The following is a 26,182-nucleotide window of genomic DNA, read 5'->3' as shown; positions in this document are numbered from 1 at the left end:
GGGGGCGGGGGCGGGGCCCGGGGCCCGAGACCGGAAGAAGGACTGCGGGGCAGACGGCTGGCGGGAGCGCTAGTGGGTGTCCCGCGATGGCTGCGCGTAGCCGGGGCGCTGAGCTGGGTAAGGGCCGCACTCCCCTCTCCTCCGCCCCGCCGCGTGGCGAGGTTTCCGGGTCACCTGGGACTCGGTGCTGGCCCTTGGGACTCGCTCCCCCGGCGCTGGGCACCGAGCCTCGCTTTTCTCAGCGGAAGTACGGAAGGGATGGCTCCATGTCCTGGGACCTTTCACTCCAGCTCTGGTCAAGAAGGCAGCAAAACCCCAGGGAAGGCCAGCTGGACCTGACAGCACGTGTGCGGTTAGTGCCGGGTTCCAGCAGATGCTTTTAACGCAGTGCGGTGCTGCTGGCAAAGTTGTCAGGGCTCCTGCTGAAAGTCTGACCTTGGACATGGTGATTTTACATGTTTACACCAGTTTGCAGAAATGCCTCCCTTTTTTGCCACTTTTCATCTTACTGATATCTAAATATTACTGGACAAGGAACTTAATTCGTATTTCCCAAAATGTGAAAAATATGTAATTCAGACGTGCACAAACGGAAAGGCGCCAAAGCCTAGTGACTTAAGTTGATATACTAGCTCGAGTGTCTTTATATCCTGGACTTTAGTCGTGTGATTTGGACACATTACTTTCTGCTTGTGGTTCTTTATCTGTAAAACAGTCATTGTAAGTGTAATTATCTCTGAAGGTGGTTTGGTTACTGGAAGGATACAAGCAAAGGGTCGAGTAGATTCTTGGGACTTAGTATTGGATAAGTAACTGGAATTAAGTCTGTGTAGAAACTTCTGTTGTAGGGGCTGATTTTGAGAAAATTAGCTATAAATCCTGGGTAACACACATTATTACTTTTTTCCCTGTAAAGTGCCTTGTTCTATTAATAATTAAGCAGTCTAGACTTAAAGAGTGTTTGGAATCTTTACTGAATTGTGCAGTGATAAGCCTGTCATTTCCTTACTGACTTTGTTCCATTTTAGCCACTGTCCTTCAGCAAGCGATGGTGTAAATTTTTTGTTTTTTGATTTTATTTATTTATTTTTTTTGAGACAAGGTCTCCCTGTAGCTCCAGCTGGTCTGGAACTGGTTATGTAGACCAGGCTGACCTTGATCACACAGAAATCCTCCTACCTTTGCCTCCCGGGTGCTGGGAGTAAGCATGCACATCTGGTGTTTTAAACTTTAGTTCAGTCTCTGAAATGTAAACTTTAGCAATGGGCGAGTATACCCTACAGTGGAAGATCCTTGACAATAGGGGCTGGGATTAAAGATGGGGTGTCATGTCTTAGCTTGGTAGCTCAATGGGTGTGCCTGTGACACCCATCATTTTCCCCAACATAAAGGTTTCAGAATTTTCTTTCTAGAAATTCAATTAAAGTATTTAAAAAAATTTATTTTTATTTTTTGTGTGTAAAAAATTTATTTTATTTTAAATTATGTGTATGTATGTGTGTCCTTGTGTGAATATGTGCATGTGAGTGCAGGTGCTTTGGGAAGCCAGAGGCGTCAGATCCCCTGGAACTGGAGTTACAGGGGATCGTGAATTACCTGATGTGGGTGCTGGGAACTGAACTCAGATCCTCTGGAAGAGCAGCATGTGTTCCTAACCACAGAGCCATCTCTACAGCCCCCATTTTTACTTTCTTAATGTGCAAAAATTAGAATCACTTTCAGACTGGCTGCTGTGGAACACACCTGTAATCCCCAACCTGGGGTGGTCCAGGCTAGCCTTCTCTCACAGAACTTTTCTCAAAAAGCCATTAAAAAAAATCACTAATATTCATTTGTTGAAACATAAGTTTAGACAGAAACAGTTGCTATTTAGAGCAATAATAAATGTGACCCTAAGCTCTATTTAAAGGTTACAGCTTTCTTATTCTCAGTGTTAAAATCAGATGTATTGGCTTGGTGTGATGGCACACGCCTGTAATCCCAGGACTCAGGAGGCAGAGGCAAGCCACTCTCTGTATTCAAGACCAGCCTGGTCTCAAAAAGACCCTGTCTCAAAAAGACAAAAAAAAAAAAAAAGGAAGAAAAATCAGATGTACTGCAAGAGTTCTTAACTTCATTGACGTGAACCTGTAGTTCACAGGGCCTTATTCGAAACTGCTAAAGTAAGTGATGTGAGTAATGTTTGTACTAGGGAAAAGTGATTCAGTATTAATTTATACATTGTATTGATGACTTTTATACTTTTTTGTGAATTGAAAACACACACACATTTATTTTGAGACAGAGTTTCAGTATGTATCCCTGGTTGGTCTGCAACTCACTATGGAGACCAGGCTGACCTTGAACTCAACAGAGATCCATCTCCCTCCCAAGTGCTGAGATTAAAGTTGTGTGTCATTACACCCAGCCAACTCCTTAATAATTTCATTGAACATTGTAGTTTTTAAAAGAAAAGTAACTTTGGGGCTGGAGAGATGGCTCAGTGGTTAAGAACACTGGTTGTTCTTGCAGAAGACCCAGGTTTGAATCCCAGCACCCACATGGCAACTAACAACTGTGTGTAACTCCAGTTCCAGGGGATCCAACAGCCTCTTCTGTCTTCTTTGGGTATTGCATGACATGGGTGTACTTACCTACACACAGGCAATACACTCATACACATAAAATAAAAACAATAAGTAAAATATTTTTTTTAAAAAAGAAAGTAACTTTTTAAAAGAGAAATTATAATAAAAAAGTTTAGATAGTGCAGCCAGCAGCAGAAAGATGGCTGAATGCATTACTAGTCCAGTCAGTTATTGGTAACGTTTGACCTTGCTGTACATGCTTTTAGTGTGTAGACCTTTTTTTAATCCTTCTGGTACTGGGGATCCAAGCCAGGTCCTCACATATGCTATGTCAGTTCTTTTCACTCAGTTTGTAGATTTTTTGTTGTTGTTGTTTTTTTGGTCGTTTTGAGGCAGGGTCTCCCTGTGGAGTGACCTGTAACTTACTATGTAGACCAGACCTGCCTCAAACACACAGAGATCCTCTTGCCTCTGCCTCCCAAGTGCTGTGATTAAAAGCATGCATCACTATGCCTGGGTAGACCTGTTTTTAAACACTACCTGTATTCACTGTGGGGTGTGTGTGTGTGTGTGTGTGTGTGTGTGTGTGTGTGAACAGCATGTGCAGGAGTCATTTCTCTCTGTGGTACCTGGGAATGGAACTCGGATGGTAAGGCTTGATGTAAGCACTTTTGCCCACTGAGCCATCTTGCCAGCCCTAGCCCTATATTTCTGATGAAAACCCTGCAAGGAACACAGTCTTACAGCATTTGGATGTGGAAAATTTTCCAGATAGGAAATTGACCCTCTGATTGTCCTAAAAGATGATGGAGGTCCAGAAATCTGAGGGTTGCCACATCCTGCAGGGGGTTCTGAAGCACACCAGAGAAGTACTGTGCCTACGCTCTCTGCAGCTCCAGGCCGTGCCTGAGTTACTGTGTCTCCTCTGGGGCCTATCAAGATGAGTGTGTGTTCTTCCTCTTCTGGACTTCTCTGGTTTTTTGCTTATATGAGGAGCCACCCTGAGTTTGGTTTGGTTTTTGTTCTTTGAGTATTCTAGACACTTGGGATCGTTCAGTAATACAGAAGGCTCAAAATACCTGGTGAATGAAAGAATGAATTTTTCAGAATTAAAGATTTGATTATTTTTAAGAGTATTAAGTGTTGGCCTGTATGTATTTATGTGTACCATGTGCATGCACTGCCTTTGGAGGCCAGAAGAGGGCATTAGATTCCCAGGAACTGGAGTTATGGATGGTTGTGCGTCACCATGTGGGTGCTTGGAACATAACCTGTTCTGCAAGAGCAGCCAGTGCTCTTAACTCCTGACCCATCTCTCCAGCCCCTACCTCTTCAGTTTTGTGACTTTTGTCTCTACTGGTGTCTTGTGCTTATGAAGGGTGTAGGCAGTAGTTTCTTTTCCAATGCGTTTATCTTTGGAAAGATCTGAAAAATGGGGATTTTGGATTATGTTACATTTTGGCATCCATCCTCTTTATATCATTCTGTATAGCTGTTAAATCTTGTATACAAAAGGAAACATTTCAAACAGATCTGTCATCGAGAGGTGATGGGAACAGCCTGAGGAATTCCTGTTAACAGGAGATTGAGGGACAGCTCCACAACTGGAATCATCAGAGACCATGGTTATTGGTGATGTAAAGACTATTTTGACCAGGTGTAGTGGCACACACCTTAATCCCAGCATTTGGGAGGCAAAGGCAGGTGGATCTCCGTGAGTTCAAGGCCAGCCTGGTCTACATAGTTCCAGGCCAACCAGGGCTACATAGTGAGACTTTGTTTCAAAAAAAGAGATTATTTTGCTCTGTACGTGTAGAGGTTTTTATAAGTGTGCACACGTGTACATGTGTATGTGTACATGTTTGTGTGTGGAGTTCAGGTCAACGTGGAGTGTCTTCTTTAGTCACACTCCACACTCCAATGAGAGTGTCTTCTTGAACCTGGAGCTAGACTGGATTGCCAGGGACCCCCCACCCCCCACCAAGGATCCTCGTTCTTCTGCCTCTGCTGTACTGGGGTTACAGGAAAAGGTCATTGTGCCAGAATTGGTAGTGGGGATCAAAGTCAGGTCCTCACTTTACCACCTAGAGGTCTCCACAGCCCCTAGATGCAGTTTTAATAACTCAAGTCAGAGTTAAAAGTATGCATAATGGAGGTCAGCTTGCATTGCTTGCTAAGCCAAGGACCATCGTGAGAGTTTTTAAAAAGCTCATTCAGTCAACAAGTAGTTATGTATGTTGACTATTTGTGGAAAGTATTCAGTTAGGCTCTGGGGATTCGAGATAGCTAATGATGGTCCCTACCTGCACAGAGCTAGGTCTCATGCAGAACCCAGTATGAAGCCAAAGCTGTTATTAATATGATTTCCATTGAGTATGGTGATTGGGTATGGTGAGGAAGAAGTTGAAGGCCAGCCTGAGCTACTTGGTGAGACCCTACCTGAAAAACTGAAAACAGACCAACTTTTAATAAAGACTGCAAATATGATACTGTTATCTCCATTTATCTTTGTGCATTTTTTATGTTAAATACGTATATCTAGACTAAATTTTATTTTAATTTTATTTATTACTTTTATGTGTATGTGTGTATTGCCTGCATGTAGGTAAGTACACCCGTGTCGTGCAATGCCTGCGGAGGTCAGAAGAGGCCATCAGATCCCCTGGGACTGGAGTTATAGACAGTTGTTAGCTGCCATGTGGGTGCTGGGATTCAAACCCGGGTCTTCTGCAAGAACAACCAGTGTTCTTAACTGCTGAGCCATCTCTCCAGCCCCTTAACTTTTTTTTTCTTTTGAGACAAGATTTTACTGTGTAGACCAGGCTGGCCTAGAACTCATAGAGATCCTCTTGCCTCTACCTCCAGAGTGCTAGGATTAAAGTGTGTACCACCTCACCTGGCCTTCAGTATTTTTGAGATGGTCTTATATGTACCAGTTTGGCCTGGAATTCTATGTAGTGGAAGGTGGTGACTTTGAACTCCTGATCTTCCTCCCTCCATCTCCCAAGTGCTGGGATTACAGGCATGTGCCACCATGCCTGGTTTAGAATGACCATTAAACAGGATGTGATAACAGAATGTACTAGTCTTCTATTAAATCTTTACTTTTGTTTTTAAAAAAGCTTACAGAAGAACTAGGGATGAGAGACTTAGAGAGATGGCCCAGTGGTTAAGAACACTTGCTATTCTTCCAAAGGACTAGGGTTTGAGTCCCATCACCCACATGGCAGCTAACAACCATCTGTAACTCTAGTTCCATAAGATCTGACACCCTTTTCTGGCTTCTTTGGGCTTTGCGTGACACATGCACTTACATGCTTACAGGCAATACACTCATACACATAAAATAAAAAATGAAATATTAAAAAAAATAACTAGAACTGGAGGGAGCTCATTTCTGCCCTTCCTGTGAGGGCATAACTTGCGAGGGGCATATTTCTGCTTTTTGATAAGGTTTATTGTTTTTATTTTTAAAAGTTTAGGGAATGGAATCTTAAAAGGCAGAGGGTGAGCTGCTTGCACAGTAATTATTTGACATCTGCTGTTTGCCACATTGCCTATGTGCTTGGTATGCTCAGTGCTAAACAAAGATTGCAGCTTTAGGTACGGCACCATGCTGAATGCTTTCTTCCTGATCTCACACAATAGAAACCTGATTCTTGTTTTCTGCTTGAATAAATAGCTTATGAGTTTTTAGTGTCTTGTCAGAAGCCAGTTAGGTACAGCTAATTTGTCAGAATATAATTCAAACCCAGTGGTCTGGTTCCAATGCTGTGTGCTTAGAGAATCCTTAGAGAACTGCATCTGTTGGTGCCAACTGGGTGCACAAAATGTGTGATGCCTATAATCCTATCTTTGGGGAGGCAGAGACAGGAGGATCCCTGGGGCTTGCTGGCCAGCTAGTCTTGTATAATCAGTGACCTTCAGGTTTGGTGAGAGACCTCAAAAAATAAAAATAAGGGGGCTCAGGAGATGGCTCAGTAGTTAAGAGTGCTTGCTGCTTTTGTGGAGGGCTAGAGTTTGGTTCCTAGCGCCCACATCAGGCAGCTTACAGCCACCTGTAAGTCTAGCTCTAGGGAATCCAGTGCCATCTTCTGGCCTTCTTCGGTACCCCCATACATATGGCATTTGCTCACGTAGACATACATACACATAAATAAAAATAAATCTTCTAAAAAAGAAGATGGAGAGTGGTCAGAAAGACACCTAACTTCACTCTCTGCCCTCCACACTCACCACCTGACATGGCCACACACACACTGAAACTTTTTCAGTGACTTGAAGTCTTTACACAAATACATGGCTTCTGATTACAAGTTCCTGCCGCTGTCCAGGTACATTTTCTCCCTTTTAGACACTTGGTTTCATTTTGTAGTACTGCCTGTCTGTCAGAGTTAAAGGCCCTGTCAGAATCAAAACTGGATGGTTGTTGATACAGGAGAAAGAGTGTATCTGGGTCTTTTTTTTCCTCTCTTGTGTCCCTAACATTATAGGTAGAAAAATGCTTTATTTATCATGTTGTAGAGAATAATGATATGACAATAATTATGTAATCATGTTAGGGTGGGTTTATGGAATATTGATTTTAATCCAACATAATTTTCTTTGTTATACTTTTTATTTACTTTTTTGAGACAGGGTCTCCCTGTAACTCCAGCTGGTCTCCAACTCACTATGTAGACCAGGTTGGCCTTGATCTCACAGAGATGCACTTGCCTCTGCCTCCCAAATCCTGGGATTAAAGGCATGAGCCACTGTGCTCAGTTTATGGTTTGTTTTTAAAATCTTGGAACACAATGAGACTTTGTGGCTCATGCCATCATCCTAGCACTTGGAAGGTAGAAACAGGAGGATCAGGAGTTCAAGGTCATTTTCAGCTACATGATGAGTCGAGGACAGCCTGGACTACATGAGACTTCATCTCAAAAATTTAAATAAAGTTAAAAAAAAAAAACACCCTTCTAGTGATCACAAAGTTTTAAGAAAGTTTCAAGTGCAGCAGAAGTGCTTTCCTCTGATCCCGTTGAGAAAAATGGGTGGCTGGTTTGATGTCCCCCACTTCTGAATCCTTTGGTTTTCCCTCCATGTGGGACATTTTCCCCAGTAACTATAGCACTGTCCAAGTGAGAACTTTAACCTCACTGCTATTACCCAAATAATGGCCTTGATTTAGAAAGCGTCAGTTCAGAATCTTGCATTTGTGGCCTTTTGTTGCCATCTCTCCTCAGACGTCTTCTCTGGAATATTTGCTCAGTCTTTTATTGTCCTGCACATTTCAACGTTTACATCCAGGACCACAAAACTGACTTCAGGTGTTTGTGTAGCAGGCAAGAAGCCCTAGGTTCAGTCCCAGCACTGCATAAAACCAGCATCATTTGATCCTAGGCCTGGAGAGATGGAGGCAGGAGGATCAGAATTCAAAGACATCCTTGGCTACATAGCAAGTCTGAGGCCAGTCTTGGATATGTGAGATCCTGTCTCAAACAAACAAACAAACAAACAAACAAAACCCAAAACAACGACAATAACAACAACAAAATGATTCCAGAAACATGAAGGACAGGGAAAGATGGATTCACAGCCGTCCAGGGGAAGTTTTCTAGGGTATTTCTTATGGAATATTTTACACAAAAGCATTGAACAAAAGCAGCCTTGATGGCTCTCTATACAGAGAAAGCCAATTTTCAGATTTCCCATATAATCTTATTTATGCTATAGTAAATATGAGTAATATTTTGAAGAATAAAATTATTCTGTGTGGAACACATGCAGTCAATATGGTGACTGTACATTTTTAGATTTTAAACGGGGCATCCTTTTCTGAATACTTAGTTTTATTCTGCCTTTGAAGCCTGTTTGTACAGGATGGGGCTATCTTTTATTACTCTGTACTGTTTTGATAAATAGAAAAACTAGAAAGTCATAATCTGGGTTTATCATGTAATTAAATAATTAAAAGTCCTCCACCATGCCTGTTCTGTTGAAACATACTTTTTCGAAAGCATCTAAACCCTGTGGATTTTAATTATTAGGAAGGAAGACAAACTTCAAGCACTTATTTAAAATGGGATGCCTGTGCCTAGAAAGACAGACTAGTAAATGAGACACAGAGGAGCCCTTGAGGATGCGATTGAAACATGTCACTAGAAATGGTTTAAGTGGAGAGTTCTGGCCCTTTTAAAACACTGTCGCTTGAGGATTGGGTCACCTTGAAATGTGTTCATCTGTGAGTTAAAGGCATGAAAAGACTCTTTGAAAATTCCCAGGCAACTTTGGTGTGTGTTGTGCATGTCTGTGGATGTACCTCTCCTCCCGTTCCTCGGTCTGCCTCAGTCGAAACAGACAGTTCCCTGGAAACCAAAGTGGCCACAAGAGGAAGATAAATGTTTAATCTCTGCACTAGCAAGCGTACAGATTTTTTAAAACGTTGGAACACTTGCATCGAAATTTCTCCTCTTTGTGTGCGCAGGCCCTTCCTCCCCCAAAGAAATACTGGAGATTCAGAGTCGTTACTGGTAATTGCTCCCCCAAAAGATGCTACCTAACTGGTGCCAGGATTGTTTGGGACTGTGATTAATGATGTCAGGATCATTGTCTTTAAAGAAGGAAAAAGAGTAAAATTATCTGGTCACAGCCCTGATTCTGATCAGCGGTCCAGCTGATCACATTGGTGGCACAGTACTGTCCTCATGGCTCAAAATAGGACTGTGTTTGTGAGTATAAGTATACAGTTTCATTCAAAAGACTACCACTGGATGGGAAGATGGCTCAGTGGGTAAAAGTGCTTGTTATGCAAGCCTGAGCCTGTGTTTCATCCCTGGAAGTCCAAATAAAAAGCCATATGTGGGGCTGGAGAGATGGCTCAGCTGTGAAGAACACTGACTGCTCTTTCAGGAGTTTGGGTCCCAGCACCCACATGGCAGCTAACAACCACCTGTAACTCTAGTTCCAGGGGATCTGATGCCTTCTGGCCTCTGTAGACATTACACGCACATGGTGCATTTACATATGTGCACTCATACGCATAAAATAAGCCAGATATGGTGGCATGCAGCTGCAATCCAGCACTCCCACTGTGAGAGGGGAGTTGGACACAAGAATCACCCAGCAATTCGAGGGCCAGCTAGCCTAGAATATGCAACATGGCAGAAGCAGGCACCTGCCTCAACAAGGTGGAAGGAGAGAGCTGACCTGCCCAGCTGGGATGCCTGCATGTATATGTGTATGCAAATAAATTTTTCTTCAAGATATATTTATTTTTATTTTATGTATGTGAATGCCTACATGTATGTATTTGTACTGCATGTGTGCCTAGCCTGGTGGTCCCCTGGAGCTGGAGTTACAGGCAGTTGTGAGCTGTCATATGGGTGCTGGGAACTGAACTAGGTAGGTCCTTTGCAAGAGCAGCCAGTGCTCTTAACCACTGGGTCATTTCTCCACCCTCCAAAAATACTTTTTTTTTTTTTTAATTTAAAATGTCTACAGCTTGGCAGCACTTCTTATATTCTGTTTTGTTTTTTGAAATGGTCTAGCTCAGGCTGGCATTTGAAATCCTCTTGCCCCAGCCTCCTGAGTACTGGGACTACAGGCTTGGATCACCACACCTGACTTTGGAGACATTTCTTTTTCTATTTTATTTTATGCATATGAGTGTATGCCTCCATGCAGGCAGGTGCACCCATGTTGTACAATGCCCACGGAGGTCAGAAGAGGGTGTTGAATTATCTGGAACTGGAGTTACAGACAATTGCTAGTCACCATGTGGGTGCTGGGAATCGAACCCGGGTCCTCTGCAAGAGCAGCCAGTGCCCTCAACTACTGAGCCATCTCTCTAGCCCTGGAGACTTTTTTTTTTTTTTTTTTTTTTTGATACAGTGTTGTTGACTTGAATAGCAGCTGTGCAGTGCTGAGACAGTTGATGTGATGGCTGAGATGGCTCCTCAGTGACCAAGGGGCAAACAGTATGTGGACGTGGACACTTTGGACAGAGAGAGTCAGTGCGTCCTCAGTGTGTGATGGAATGGTGAGAGACTGTATCACACCACCCAAAATAGCATGAAATTGAAAATGTGTGTGCCTTCAAGCTTTTCATCAACTGTTGTTGGGCCTTGATTGCCCAAGGGGAATTGAAAGTATGGAATGTCAACTTGTAGATAAAAGGTCTCTTACACCATGGGAACTCTGTTTCTCTCTCTGTCTTTCTCAGTAATGGATCTTTCATCTATTTAATAATTGTAGCGTGGAAAACAATGGGTTTGTGATGTCATCTCCTCCCTGTGTGTTCTTTGCTCTCATTCATCCCCTGCTACTCTTGCCTGTTCCCCTTCCTAGTTACTTTCACAGGCCGAGTTGGAATGAGTCTGTTCCTGGCTGGGTGTGCTTCTGTGTGCTGTGGTTTGTCTGTGAAAAACACAGGATTGGAATCCAGGAACTTTGGTCTTAGTTCCGATGACCTCTGGCCTTGACTTTGAACAGGGACTTCAGTGTGTTGGCTTGTACTTTCCAAATGCGTAAAACACATGGCATGTCATGCCACATACACGCCACTCTGGAGGCAGATGCTGATGATGGAGGAAATTATGCATGTGTGGTAGGCAAGGGGACCCTGTGGGACATTTTTATGCCTTCTTGCCCAGTGTTTCCTAAATGTACACACTGTCTTTGTAGATGTTTGTGAGAGTGGAGTCTTCATTTTATTTTTATTATGTGTGTGGTGTGTGTGTGTGTGTGTGTGTGTGTGTACACGTATTTGTGCGTTTTTGTTTGTGTGTACACGAGAACACAAATGTGCAGTGCTCATGCATGTGCGTGTGTCCTTGAATGTGCATGCTTGGGGAGGTCAGAGGTCAATGACAGGTGTCATCAGTCCTTGTTCTCCTTACTTACTTATTTTTTGTTTTTGTTTTTTGAGACAGGGTCTCACTATGTAACCCTGAGTGTTCTGGAACTCCCCATGTAGATCAGGTTGGCTTTACACTCCCAGAGATCTACCTGCTTCTGCCTCCTGAAGTGTTGGGATTGAAGACGTGCACCTGTCTTCTCTGCCTTGTTTTTAGGGACAAGGTCTCTCACTGAGCCTGGGGCTCAGTTTCACCTAGGCTAGCTGGCTCATGAGCTCCAGGGAGCCTCCTGTCCATTCTTCCCCACTCCCCCCACCCCCAGCACTCAGATTACAGGTGTACACCACCACATTTGGCTTTATGTGAGTGTGGGGAGTCTGAACTCAGGGCTGCATGCTTTCAAAACCTTTTGGGTGATGTGGGGACCTTCCATGGGCAAAGAGTGAAGAGAACAGGAAGCCAGTGTGCGGGTCACCCTGTTTGGACCCCTGGCTCATAAGAAATCAAGGGTTAGCTGATGTGGGGGATAGCCCTGAGGAGGTAGAGGAGTCCTGCATCTGGTTACACCAGCCTCCTGTTCTCCTCTCCTAGGGAACTGGGAGAATAAAAAAATTCAGTTTTCACTGAAGTATGAAAGACTGATGGTATAAAGAACTCTGCCTTTCCTGGAAAGGGAAACCTTAATAGGCACCAAGAAAGGACACATGAATGGTACAATTTAAAATATTTACGCACAGGGAATATGTGGTTAAAGGGACCCTCCCCACTCTCTGGAACTTGCCATTTTGACTGTCCACTCTGACTGTTTTTCCACACCCGATCTTAAGGACTGTTCTCAGCCTTCTGTTTCTGCCGCTGTTAAATCCTGCCCTGCAGACAGGAGCAGGTTTCTCTGTGAACATCAAACGGGATCCAGCTGGTCATGTGACTTCCACCCTGCCGTGGGGTTCAGGTGGGTCAGTAGGGCAGGTGGTGGGGAGCCGTAAGGGAGATCGCCGCAGAGTTATTGTCGCACTGACTCAGAGGGACTTCCGAGTGGGCACCTCTAATGACTTCGCTTTTTGGAGGTGGGACGATGCTTTAAGGTTTTTGATGACTTGTCACAGAGCATCTGAAAGCACTGGGAAAACCAGCCGCCTTGTCAAAACCCGAGACACAAAAAGAACTTCTTCCTGAGGAGAATTGCAGGAGATCAGGTGCTGTGGAAGCAGTGTTTTGAATCAGCACCCAGCAGGTGGCGATTTCCACTCTAATTCAGCCTGGAACAGATACTCCCAGACAGTGTTGGCAGTCACTGCACTCCATAATGGAGCGGGGGTTGGTTTGTTTGTTTTGGAAGATAATATGCACTCAAGTCCTGTCTGCTTACAGTCAGAGGAGTTTAGCACATGTTCAATGCCTGCTGTTTGAGGGGTACACCTACAGTCAAAACGCCTTCTGCCTCTGCGTGAGCTGTACATATTTAAATATATAGATTTAAGCACAGATAAAGGCATTGCTGAGGAGCGTGAGGCTCTGAGTGGGTATCCGGAGAGCATCTGGCTGCTCGTTGCAGATCACAGGGTTGTGGATGACAGAAGGCCCAGGCAGCATATATACAGTAGCTGAGCAATGCATCCATTTTCTCTGTCTTTCAGAACCTAGCTCAGTTTGGATTCAAAGGATGATCTGAAAACCTAGTTTGAGAATTTGGCCATGTAGTTGTAGACTACCTGTTTAAACTTTTCTATGAATAAATACAGACTTTGGGGTAGTGATTCATTTAATTTAACGTGGCCCCTTGCTTTGAAAGGAGATGGGGGGAGGGGGAGAGAGCTTGTGAGGCGGCTGCAGGTCAGTATCAGGTGTCTTCCTGATTCCCTCTCCACCTCATTCTTTGAGACCGGGTCTTACACTGAATGTGGAGCCTGACTGAATGACTGGCCAGCAAGCTCCAGCTTCCTCCTGTGCCTTCTTTCCCAGTGCTTGCAGAGTTTGCAAGAGTTTCCCAGAGATTGCAGGTGCTTGCTCCTATGTGCTCCCATGCCCAACTTTTCACAGGGATGCCAGAGATGCAAATTCAGGCCCTCACACTTGCATGACAAGCTCTTTATTGACCTAGCCATCTCCTTAGCACAGAGATTAGATTTAGGGACTCAAAATCCTGATTCTTCTGCCTATGAGTTTTGAGTTTTTATTTTTAAAATGTGACGAACGTCATTGAAGAGTTGTGAAGATCAAATGGAATTGCTGGCAAGCTGCCTGGAAGGTGCTGAGCCACAGGATTGCCAACCCTTCCTCTGTGCATAATACTGGAGGGCTCTGGCCTTCAGATTAAATGGTAGCCACACATGGATGGGTATGGATATTTGCTGAGAGAAATATAAAATGAGGTTGCCAGGGAGAAATCCCAGAATATGCTGGGATGTAGGGGGAGTTAAAATTAAGCACGGATTTAATACTCTTGTATAGGACTGTCCTCTGACAGACAGTCAGACAGACAGCCTCCATCATCCTGAGCTCAGTTGTGTCTGCTTGCCTAAGATCATCACAGCTGGGCCTGTTGACTGTTCATGCCCCCCAATAGAAGGGGGGCCAGGGAGAGTTATGGGACCCTCTTCTGAGTATCCAGCTACACCTCTCAACCAACCCATGGTGAACAGTTTGTCCCATGGCCTGGGGGAAGGGCTAGTGTACATAAGTTGGGGAAGACTAAGGGAGGGGCTCTTCTGCCATTTTGTGTGGCTATGGGGACTCCCTCATCCATCCTTGAGTGAAGACTTCCTGGTACAGCCTTAGTAACCCTCACCTATTGCCTCTGTAAGTAATTCTGATAGATTCCTTGGTTTCCCAGAGTGCATCCTGGTGGAATTGTACCTTAGTTTGTCAGTGGGACCCGGGAAGAAGGGGATGGGCACTATTTTTACCCTCCCCTTACCCCTCTCAAGAAATTTTAGCAGCAAAAACCTTTGCATGTTTGCTTTCTTTCTGTGGAACTGTGACTAGCAGTACTTATTCTTGGGTCCCCTGCCCTCTTTTTCTAAGATTTTACCTTTCTCATTTTTTTTTCCTGATATTTTTCTTGATCAGCATTAGCATCTATGTTAGCTCCTTTTGCATTTCTGTGACCATAACACCTGACAGAAACTACACAAGAGAAGAAAGCCTGCTTTGGTTCCATGCTTCAGGATTTCAGTTCACAGTAGGGAAGGCATGGCCAAACAGCTCCATCCATCTGTGGTTGCATGCTTGTGAGGTGGAGCTGTTCACATGGCAGTGGACCAGAAAGCAAGATGGATGTAGCCATCAAGGCCCTGCCTCTATGAACCACTTCTACCAGCCAAACTTCACCTCCTAAAGAGGTCAGAGCTGTCAAAATAGCACTGTAAGCTGGAAAGAGCATGCAGAGCACAAGTGTGTGGGGGATGGTTCAGATCCAAACTGTAATATGAGCATCTTTGAAAATTAATCAATTTCCAGCACGTTCACTAGTTAGATTCATTAGTGGCATATTATGACCTTTTAAGGTAAATAACCAGAGATAAACTAATACGTGTGTTCTAGCTTCCTTTCTGTTACTATGATAAAACTCTCTGACCAAAAGCAACTTAGGGGAGGAATGGATTTATTTCACCATACAGGTCACAGTTCATCGTTGAGGAAGTCAGGACAGGAACTCAGTAGAACTTGAGCAGAAACTGTGGGGGAGCACTGCGTGCTGGCTTGCTCTTAGGCTCATGCTTAGCTGGCCTTCGTACATAGCCCAGGACCACTTGCCCAGGGAATGGTGCCACCCAGAGTGGGCTGGGCTCTCCTCATCGACTGGCAGCCGAGATAATCCATAGACATGCCCACAAGCCAGTCCGACCTGGGCAGTCCATCCATTGTGCCTCCCACGTGACTCCAGGCTGTGTCAAGTTGACAGTTAAAGCTAACTAAGACAACATTGATTATTTAAGAACAGCAATTTTGAGAGGAGATCAAAACATATATTGATTTTAAATTTCAGGTGTTTAAATTTAATTAAAAATAAGTGATTCTCAATAAATCAATTAAAAACTATTTGCTGAAAAAGGTATCAGGAATAATGTGAACTCAAAAATTTTAGGAAATGAAAATGAATACCCTCATAGGAATCTTATTCAAAATTTATTATATAAGATAAAATACTAACTTAGAGGTGAAACTTAAAAGTAATTGTTCTCGGGAGAGGTTATGTATGCCATTAAGTTCATGGTAAGGCATGATCGAGTTTTTCTGAAATGAGATTTACATGGGGTACTGTCCAGTGACAGTGGGACATCAGATGCTGGCCAGGGGCAGTCGGGGAGGACGCTGCATGAGAAACAGGTACAGGTGTAGTGTAATCTTTAATTTCCACTAGCGTGTGTAGCCCATTCTAGGAGCTTTGCCTTATTTAAATTTCAGTGAAATAACTTTACTAGTGTTCTAGCTGTGTTCTGGAGCATTTAAATAGTGGTTAGGATGTCTTCACAGAAGATTTTATGTAGGCTTGCTTACAAGACTGTCCACCTTGGGGAACATCAGGCTGAGGTAGCAGCTTCATGAACAGTGTGAAGTTCTGGACTCCTAGAATAGATAGGGCACCAAGGATAGACCAAAGAAATAATTCCGCTCAAGTCTAGCTTGAAACAGTGAGTCTAATTTGGGTTACTTACAGGAGCACAGGAGACCTATGGTTGGCTATACCAGTGACAGAAAAATTTCTTAATCCAGCCTAACTGTCCCTGTATCTTTGGGGAGCGGTGGGCCCTCCTGACCCCCTCCCTAAGGGAAGTTAATGTGCTTCATATTGTCCAGGCCTATTTCCTGCTGAGGGTTCAAGAGGGCAAAGTCCACATCATGCCTAGAGGCCAGTGGTCCTGGCTGCCTCTGATGCAGAATCATCAGAAATGCAGGGTAGTGTCTCCCTCTTTCATTCTGTCTTACACACTGATCTAATTGTTTTTTCAGTTTTTGTATGTGTTGTGAGTTCGAGGCCACCCTGGGCTACATGGTGTGAGATCTTACCTCAAAAAATAAAAACAAGCACACAATTTTTAAAAAGACTACAAATGTACTACTTACTTATTTCCACTTATTTTAGTGCATTTATGAAGTTAAATGGATATGTCTAGACTGATTTTTTTTTTTTTTTTTTTGGTGGTCTCATTTATCCCTTTTTTTTGAGGTGGTCTCATGTATCCCAGGGTAGTCTCTAACTCCTTAAGTGGCTGAGGATAACCTTGAACTTCTGACCATCCTACCTCCACATCCCAAGTTCTGGGATGACAGGCGTGCACCATTACACTGCCCAGGCTTTGATTTCTTGATTTAAGTTAACAGGTACATTTCTGAAGCAGTTTTGATATGTACATTACTGAGGAAAACTGCACAGTCCCAACCTGGCATGTTAGGGGTTCTGAGAAATGGTTAATGAAATGCTTCTTCACCTTGTAAGAAGCACTGAGTTTAAAAGTCTTTAATAATACTTCCCCTAAGAAGTTAAAGGAAAAGGCCCACAGGATAGAAAGTACCGCCTTTCTTGCAGACTTAAAGGTACTTAAACAGTAGCACTATCTTTGTGACCTGGTATGCTGCCCTCTGTTTCTCATAGGAGAATTGCCATTGGTTGAATCCAGTTTTATTTTGGCAAGTGGCATGCTCAATGGTTGTAAAAAAAATTGGAGGGGAGTTTAACAAAATGATTGATAGCAAGTTAAAGATACTGTGAAGAGCTGAAAGCATGTGTCCTTTGTAAATACATTGAGCTGAGCTTACAAACTTGGATCTCCATTACTAGCATGCTTTACACTTGACTACCATATTGACTTACTCAGCATTTTATTTATTTAAACTTTTTAGATGGTGTGCTAGATAGCTTTATTGTCAACTTGACACACCTGGGTTGAGGGAGCCTCAATTGGGGAATTTCCTTCATTGGACTGGCCTGTGGCCATGTCCACGGGGCACCTTCTTGATTGAGTGACTCCCAGACCACTGTGGGTGGTGCCATCGCTGGGTAGGTAGGTGGGCCTGTGTTGCATAAGAAAGCAGGCTGAGCAGGGGCCAGGGGAGCAAGCCAGTAAGCAGCGTTCCTCCATAGCCTGTGCTTCAGATCCTGCCTCCAGGTTCCTGCCCTGAGTTCCTACACTGGGCTCCCTGATGAACTGTGACCCAGGAGATGTAACATGAAATAAACCCTTTCCTCCCCAAGTTGGTAGTGGTCAGAGTGTTTTGTCATAGCAATGAAGAAACAAACTAGGACAGATGGCCTCTCTAAGTATCCTAGGCTGGTGTCAAACTTGAAATCCTCCTGCCTCAGCCTTCTAAGTGATGCGATTTACAGGCATGTACTACTGTGCCCAGCTATTGGTTTTTCTTTTTTGTTTCTAAGATTTATTTTTATTTTATGTGTGTGAGTGTTTTACATGCATGTATGTAAGTGCACCATGTGTATCCAGTGCCCAGGAGGCTGGAAGAGGGCACCAGAGCCCCTGGAACTGGAATGGAGAGGGTTGTTAGCTGCTCTGTGGGTGCTGGCAACAGGTCCTCTGTGCAAGAACAGCCAGCCAGTACTCTTAACTGCTGAGCCATCTCTCCAGGCCGCCCTTCTCATAAAAAAATAATAATAATAATAATTAAGGTATAGTATATGTGCATAGGAAAAAGTATTATTCTGATCTTCAATCAGTGTACAGTTTAGTTTTTAAATAGAAGTTTCAGTGTGATTGGATTTATACATTTGTATTAGTGAAGCACTAGATAATTATACTTTGAAGTTTGGGAAGAAAAATGAAATAGCCTCATGTGTCATTAGAAAAAGGGGCCGGCAAGATGGGTCAGAGCACTGCTGAACAAGCCTGATGACCTGAGTTCAATCCTGGAACCCCACAGTGGAAGCAGAGAACCGAGTTCCAAAAGTTGTCATCTGACTTCCACATGTGCACTGTGACATGTGCTGGCCTGCACTTACATATATACATCATATACACATACACAGGATAATAAACACATAGATAAGATTTTCATCTGATTTTGAAAAAAAAATATAAAACCAGCATTCAAAGGTTTATAGAAAACAGTTCAAGACCAGTGGATACACACTTAGATTGACAGGCACAGCAGGTGTTACTCTTCAGAGCCAGCTGTTTGTAGTAGTCACCTGATGATAACCAACAGAAAGAGACAGTAGACTGCTGAGAAGAACTTACAGTCACCCCTTTACCTGTGGTTTCACTTTCTACAATCACTGGTCTGAAAATATTATTGTCTTGAGAGAGACGAGAGGATCACATCGCTTGTAGTCGAGAATATTGTTGTAATTGTTCACTTTATTGTTAGAATAGTTTTATAGTTGTTCCATTTTGTTACTACAGGTCATCTCTTGTGGTGCCTAATTTGTAAATTCACCTTTATCATGGGTATGTATGTGCGATATAGAAATTTGGTACTCTCTTTGGTTTCAGTAGGGTCTAGGATCCTGGTCCACCAGGATCCTAGGGCACATCCTGCATGATTGAGGGCAGCTGCTGTTTCTTAATTCAACATCAGCTTTCTCACAAAAATCAAGTAGTTCATGTACTCTGTGTACAGATGGAACATTTGAAATTTGGCTTCTACAACTTATACTTTAATTATAAGAATATTGGAAACCTATTTGGTTGAAATAATAAATTCTTCATCTATTTATCACAGTGAGATCAAAGTACATTTCTGTTCTATACTTTTCTGAATTTGACAAGAACACTATTTTTTTGATTCATTTTTACCTACACATAATTGAAAAACAAACAAACTGCCAGTGTTTAATTTTCCGTTTGAAGCTTACATGACTGTGATAAAACAGTGACATTATCTAGTGGTTTGTGGCGCTCTTTCACTAGCGGAGTCCACGAGTCCCTAACTATTGCCTTTCCTCTCGTGTTCAAAAACTGCATGTTTAGATGAGCAATATTTAATCATTCGTCTAAAGGAAAGTTGTAATTGAGAGTTTTATTGAGTTTATTGAGAGTTTTGAAGCCGCCACCTTCTAAGGGTGTGTTCAGGTCTTTAGGTTGGGGTATCTTAACAAGACAGGTAAGTTTTGAAGTGGATACTTGTGCTTTTTCCCAGATTAGATCTTTTTGTAGTCAGTGGCAGCCCTATGTGTTCCGAGGTACATGGTGGATGTTGTAAAACATAGTGCAAATTACAGATAATCAATTTTCCTGAGAAAGGGACATTTAGAATTACATTTTTCATTAAGCATACCCTTTTCTGCAATATATATTTTTATTGAATTTTGTGCATTTCATACAACTTGATCATATTTAGACCCCCTCCCCTATCTGCAGATAGAATTTCACATATTCTCTCATATATATATATTAAGGCCTATCGAATCAAGTTTGTGTCCCCAGATGTCCCTCGGTGTGAGTTCATCCACTGGAGCCTGGTCAGCCTATCTTGAGCCACTCCCTTAAAGAAGACCAGCTCTCCATCACCCAGCAGTGATCAGCTGCCAATAGTTCCTTGGCAAAGGTTGGGGCCTCCTACCCATTTCCATGCTGGGCATTAAACATACATTTTGAGGTTGCTGATAGGTATAATCTGGGATTACAGGCCTGTACTACCATGCCCAGTTTTATGTGGTATTGGGGATGGAACCCAGTCCTACATGCATGCTAGGAAAGCGCTCTGCCCATTGAGCTATGTATTCATCCCTGTTCTGGCTTTGGCTCTCTGTTGTCTGGCTCCTGTCTGTTTTCTGAGCTTGATTTTCCAATCTCTTCTCAACTGTGAGCCCTTAATGTCCTTCCCTTTCAGTTCTAGTCACCAAAGTAAATTTCTTTATTTTCAATTGAAAGAGTTGTAACTAAAAGCCCGTGGTATCAGTTGGGAAATGCTGGTTGAGAGCACGATTTTGCCGGTGTAAGCATCGGCGTCCTCCTTAGAACTCTGTGCCTGCCTCCGCGTCCTCCTCAGGGCTCCGGCTCTTCTGTTCCCTTAGGGTGGCTGCACCCTCCTTTATGCCACTGCATTAATCACGCCATCTAGCACAGGGCCTGTGCGGTCGGTAGGGCTGGACCTGGGCAAGGTGTAATCCTGTTCTGTTCTGTCCTGTCCTGTCCTGTCCTGTCCTGTCCTGTCCTGTCGTTCTGTTCTGGGAAGACGGTGTAACTGTCTAGCTGTCTAACCACAGCCTACATCTACTGCAGCAAACTATTGGCTGGCCACTGACTGACTGATCCTCAGAATGATGGAACAGTTGGCCCTGAAACCACCAGCCCAAGACCTGTACAGACAGTTTCAGAATAAGAGACTTGATTTTTTATTGTCCAGGTGAACCTCCTGGTAATAGCTGATGACTAAGAAGTGTCATTTGTAGAAACGGGCAGTTGATTACTGAGCAGTTGGGACATAGCTAATGTCCTAAGGATGGATGAAGGATACAGGAAGACCTTAGACTCAAGATACTCGAGAACCTTCTTGCAGAGCAAGGCTCAACACTGCAGTTACCGTGTGGTACAAACCCAAGCACTCTTTACTGTGATAACGTGTCCTGAAAGTGTTAAAACCCATTCAGCTGTAGGTGCAAGATCTGCTGGGTGTGGCAGCTTGGTGGAGGAGAGCTGCAGGGGGCGGGACAGAGACACTGGCACACAGGCGCAAGCTGGGATCAAGTTGGTCTATATCTTGATGCCAACCGGCTAAGTGTTTGAGGGACGTAGTTTGAGGAACTCAACCAGACTTGGACTGATACCTGGTGGATGAATGTGTGTGGTATGGGAATTAGAGGTTGCGAAGGAAGCAGCAGTGGGAGGGGTGTCATTAGAGGGCCATCTGGGCTGTGGTGGTGTGTGCCGTCAGGATGTTCTCATACATCTGGGCTGTCAGGACTGGTTTAACTGGCAGACTGTTAGGACTGTTGCCTAGTGCCCAGTGAGTGCACAGATGCCCCTGAGTACCTTCCGGACATTAGATAGAGGCTAGGCTTTGGGAGGAAGACTATTTATGGACCGCACCTGCTCTCAATTAAGGATGGGGCTCTCCATGGTTTCTCATCTCTGTCCACTGGAGACAGCAAGGCCAAGTCTTTTCATTTGCTGTGGAAGTTGAGCATGTATTGAGTAGTGGCATCCTGGTGTCTTTGTTTCTGGCCTGCCCACCCTTGTCTAAGGGTAAGGTTGAGAGATCAGGCATGATCAAGCAATAGTTCCCTGGTTTCAGTGATTGATTAAAAAAAATAGTTTACCAGGATAGAAAAGGTGCAAACGTTTATTGATGAACTCTGTACTGAGTACCTGCTCATGTGGGAGGATGTGATTCATTGTTGGATGCAAATTAGACTTGAAAAGAAACGATACAGAAATAGTAGTTATGTGAGTGCAATTAAGAGTCTTCAGGAATATAACCTGATATTAAAATGCACAGGGGCACATTAGAAAGCGACGTGTTTAAAGACAGTATCAGAAAACAGGTCTGGTGGAATGGTTTATAAACCTCTAGAAAGAATTCACAGAAAATGGGGAAATTAATCTTTTATTCAGTTCAATTTGGAGGGGGCTGTGTCTAATAAAGTATCATGATTTATTTTTGTCCTTTAGGAACAAAGGTAAAATCAAAATGTTTCTCCTCACGTAGGGTTATTATTTGGAATTTTGTGGTTTAGGAATTATAAGACTGCCAAAACAAAAACACACATGGAAGTGGCGGCCTGCAGGGCAAAGGATCTGTTTGTTCACTGAGACTCCAGCTGGAATAATAATAAAGTAAGACAACATTTAGAACCGATTTAAAACTGACAGAAGTGGGGGCTGGAGAGATGGCTCAGCGGTTAAGAGTACTGACTGCTCTTGCAGAGGACCCAGGTTCGATTCCCAGCACCCACATGGGAGCTACAAACCGTCTTTAACTCTAGTTCCAGGGGAATCCGAAGCTGCCTTCTGGCCTCCGTGGCTTTGCACAACACAGGTGTACTCACATACATGCAGGATATACACTCAAACACATAAAATAAAAATAATAAAATATATTAAAAAAAAAAAAAACAAAAAAACCCTGACAGAAGGGCCTGGATGTCGCCAAAGTGATATCCGGAGGGAAACAGTGGTATTTTCTTCTTGAAAAGCTTTAAGAAGAGCACCGTTGCCTTCCTATTGGTTTCATGTTTGTTCCCCAAAGGCATGTGAACTTCAAACCCCCTAAGAAGATTCTGTGGTCCTGATGAGATTGTGTGTATTAGAGTTGTTTCTCCTGGAAGGGAGATGCTAAAGGGTACTTGAATGAAATATTAAAAGTTATGAAGGACGTAACAAAGGCCAATCAGTCCTTCCTTTTCCCCAGACCCCATAATATGAGAACGAGGGTTATTTGATGAAATTAAAGAGTAGCAAATTAAGTGCTAATAAAATGAGATAGTCACTTATATAATTCATTGGCATGGGAGGTCACAGAGGCAAATTTTGCAGCTGGATTAAATATAGGGCTGGGTAATTTTATGACCGTTAATGATATTTTTAGCAGTCGAGGCTGATACTGAGAGAGAAAAAATGTGATCCTGTTATATCCTCCATCAGATACTTCACAGGGACCTGTGGCAAGTGCTGTCAGAAGTGTGAGCCTCTGGGATTCTAGCCTGAGGTGGGAGGTGTGTTGAAAGTTAGTCTTTCAGGTGAATGCGTCTAGGCATCCATCTGAACTTTCTAACCAGAAGGTTAGAAGATCTCATGGCTTGGGGAACCCCTCTCCTTAGTTTCTGAATGCCACCCACACGTCATGTACTTTGCTTGGGATTTTAAAAACCTATTGGAGATACAATCCTGGGTAAAGGGGCTGGGCTGAAAGTAGACTGCAAAGTTGCTTGGAAGAATGGGGACAAGAAGGAATCATAACAACATGAGGTTTAAAGGAGGCTCCCAGGGAAGAGGTCTCTGGTCTCCTCCCTCTCCTCTTTTGCCTCCCTCTCGAGACAGGGTTTCTTGTAGCCCAGACTAGCCTTGAATTTGCTGTATTTTCTGAGGATAACCTTGAGCTTCTGAAACCTGTCTCCACCTCCCAAGTGCTAGTCACAGGCGTATGCCACCACACCCAGTTAATGCAGCTTCCTCAGTGCTTGACTCCTGAGTAGCAGAATTTACCAGCTGAGCTACATAAATCCCAGACTCTGAATTAAGTCTTAATGGCTTGCTGAGAATGAACTCTTCAGACAAGATAAGGAAGGACTTTGTAGGCAGAGGGAACAAAAAGATCACAAGATCCAGAGACAGAACATGAAATATCAAGTCAGGGAACTGCTAGCTGTTTAAACTCAGACTTAAACAGAGAGGGAAACGATGTTCAGGAATAAGTGGAGGGATGGCAAAATGGGGTTTGCTTGAGATCTGCCTGCAGCAAAACTTCCAGTGGGGTCCATCATGGGTGTGAGGCTTACAAGAGGGAGGAGCTCTGAGGAAAGACAGCCCAGGTGGCTGGCCTCCCTCCTTTGACCTCTGCTCATAGCTCTTGGCTGTGAACATGTGGTTTACACCACTCTTGACTTCTCTCATGCTTATTGTCAGCTAAGTAAACAGACTTTAAGTGCTTAATCACCAGAGAAGTGGTCAAAAAATAAGAATAAATAAGAGCTTCCCTATGTGTGGTGTGTGGGTGGAGCCAGCTTCCTCCAGGCTTTAAGCAAGGTTGTAGTATCTGTCTGGTCATATTCCTTAGGGCACTGCTTAGAAGCTACTCAGTCTTTAGGGAGAAAGAAGAGGCAGAGGTCTGCCTGGCCCAGGCTTCTGTCTTCTCCTGAGTTGACTCAGCACTGATGTAAGACAAAGTAATATTTTAAGGAGCAGGAGCAGATGGATTGAAATGTTAAAAATCTGTTTTATTAAATGATTTCAGTTAACAAAATAATTTAATCAGAAAAGAACAAAACACCCAAACTCTGTTCCTCCTTTAGTGATATTTAATAAGATCATCACTATAAATCATGCAGACTCAAACATGAAGTCTCTACAACATGAATATTGATACTTTTAAGAAGCAAAAAGAAATGGGGATGGAAATGTCTTTTTAAAGACTTCCTAGTTTTCCTGACAGTCTTGTCTTTGTAGTAGATGTAAATGTTTTATTATTGTGTTATTTTTTTAAAGAAATATTTATGTGTATGAGTGTATTGCCTTGTGTAGGTAAGTGCATCTATATTCTGCAGTGTCCAAGAAGGTCAAAAGAGGGCATCAGATCCCCTGGGACTGGAGTTACAGATGGTTGTGAACCTCCATGTGGGTGCTGGGAACTGAACCTGGGTCCTCTGCAAGAGCAGCCAGTGCTCTTAACCACTGAGCCATCTCTCCAGCCCCTGTTATTGTGTTCTTAATTAGTGTGGTTCTTAATCTTGATGGGATTAAGGAACACCTATGGGATTGTTGGGGCACACCTTTGGGATGTCTGTGAGGGCATCTCTGGAGGTGGCTGGAGCCCCAGGGCTCTGACCTGATGGATTAATTAATTCCCTTGTGGATTCATTATGTGATGGGTTTACTGACAGGTGATTAAAGGTGGGAAGTGGTTTAGAGGAAGTAGGCCCCTAGCAGCATGCCTTGGGGCTTTTATCTTGCCCCCTTTTCTTTCTTTTCTTTGGGGGTTGGTGAGACAGGGTCTCCCTAGAGCCCCACTTGGCTTGCTGTGTAAACTAGGGTGGCCTGGAACTTACCGTGTAAAACAGGCTGGCCTGGAACTCAGAGATCCATCTGCCTCTGCCTCCCAAGCGCTAGGACTAAAGGTATGTGGTATGCACTACCATGCCTGGCTCCTTTTCTATTTTTGTTTTCACTTGTTTATTATTTTTGTGTCAGTGTCTGTGGGCTTACAAGTGTCATGGTGCATACGTGTGGAGATCAGAGGACAACTGATGGAAGTCGCTTCTCTCTTTTCACCATGTAGGTTCTGGGGAGTGAACTCAGGTCATCAGGCTTGGCATCACATTATTGTCTGAGCCATCTCAGTGGCTTCTGGTCTTGATCTATGTTATACTTTTTACTGGTTGGCTGTGAAGTAAACACTTTTCTTCTGTCAAGGATTCCACTGCCATGATGTTCTGCCCAAACACATAGGCCAAGGGTCCATGGACTGACCCTGAACCAGAATAAGCCCTTTTTCCCTTAAGTGGTTTCTCTTAGGCATTTAGTCACATGAGTTTAACTGATTAATGCACAGTACAGACTTCCAGTCACACTAGAGAGCTGTGTGATTGCCAACATCTTTCCTAATGCTCATCTTTCCCCATAGTAGTCTTTTAAGACACTTCAAAAAAGTGAGGCTCCTGGGGGGACAGAGAAATGAGATTAGTTATAAAAGGCAAATGTATACACTCACAGTGAACTGTGAGGCTGCTAGTGACCAGGTATCCATGGGTGAGGCTGAGGTCCCTGTGCACCAGACACTGTGAACTTCCAGTGGTGAAACCATGACTCACCGTACACTCAGTACAAGAAACAGTTTCACATGACCGCTTGATAAATGCCACCTGACTTCTGTGGTAGAGGCACATCCAAATGTCACTTCTGACTAGGGCTGAATCCTCACCAAACTAACGAACTACTTTATAGTCAGCTGCAAACAGAGGCGGTGACGTGAGAGAGACCATTTTAGAGTGGCAGCAGCATGGATGGCCCTTGCAGTTGTCAGGAGGTGTTTTTTTTTTTTTTCTTTCCTGTTTTTGAACTTTTGTATCACTGTTGTTATTTCTAATACATTTTGAAAAATTCTGCTTTGATGGGCTGTATCCTCTTAGCCACTAGCAGATATTAATCTTGTCAGGAAGCGGGT

General features: G+C 43.5%; 1 protein-coding gene across 2 annotated transcripts in view; it reads left to right on the top strand.

Moving 5' to 3' along the window:
• Positions 1–24: 24 nt before the first annotated feature.
• Positions 25–26,182, top strand: part of Dera (deoxyribose-phosphate aldolase) — a 109,193-nt gene continuing 83,035 nt past the window's right edge. For both annotated transcript variants that reach the window (XM_008856030.3, XM_008856029.3), the window contains exon 1: positions 25–117. In XM_008856030.3, coding sequence (XP_008854252.1) covers positions 87–117 — 31 coding nt within the window. In that variant the 5' untranslated portion in view covers positions 25–86. The remainder of the gene's footprint in view (positions 118–26,182) is intronic.

This window comes from Nannospalax galili, unplaced genomic scaffold (genome assembly GCF_000622305.1).
Source record: "Nannospalax galili isolate Female #2095 unplaced genomic scaffold, S.galili_v1.0 scaffold208, whole genome shotgun sequence".
In the NCBI taxonomy this organism is placed as follows: Eukaryota; Metazoa; Chordata; class Mammalia; order Rodentia; family Spalacidae; genus Nannospalax; species Nannospalax galili.
The sequence above is the reverse complement of the archived record's forward strand: the minus strand, read 5'-3'. Positions and strand labels throughout refer to the sequence as shown.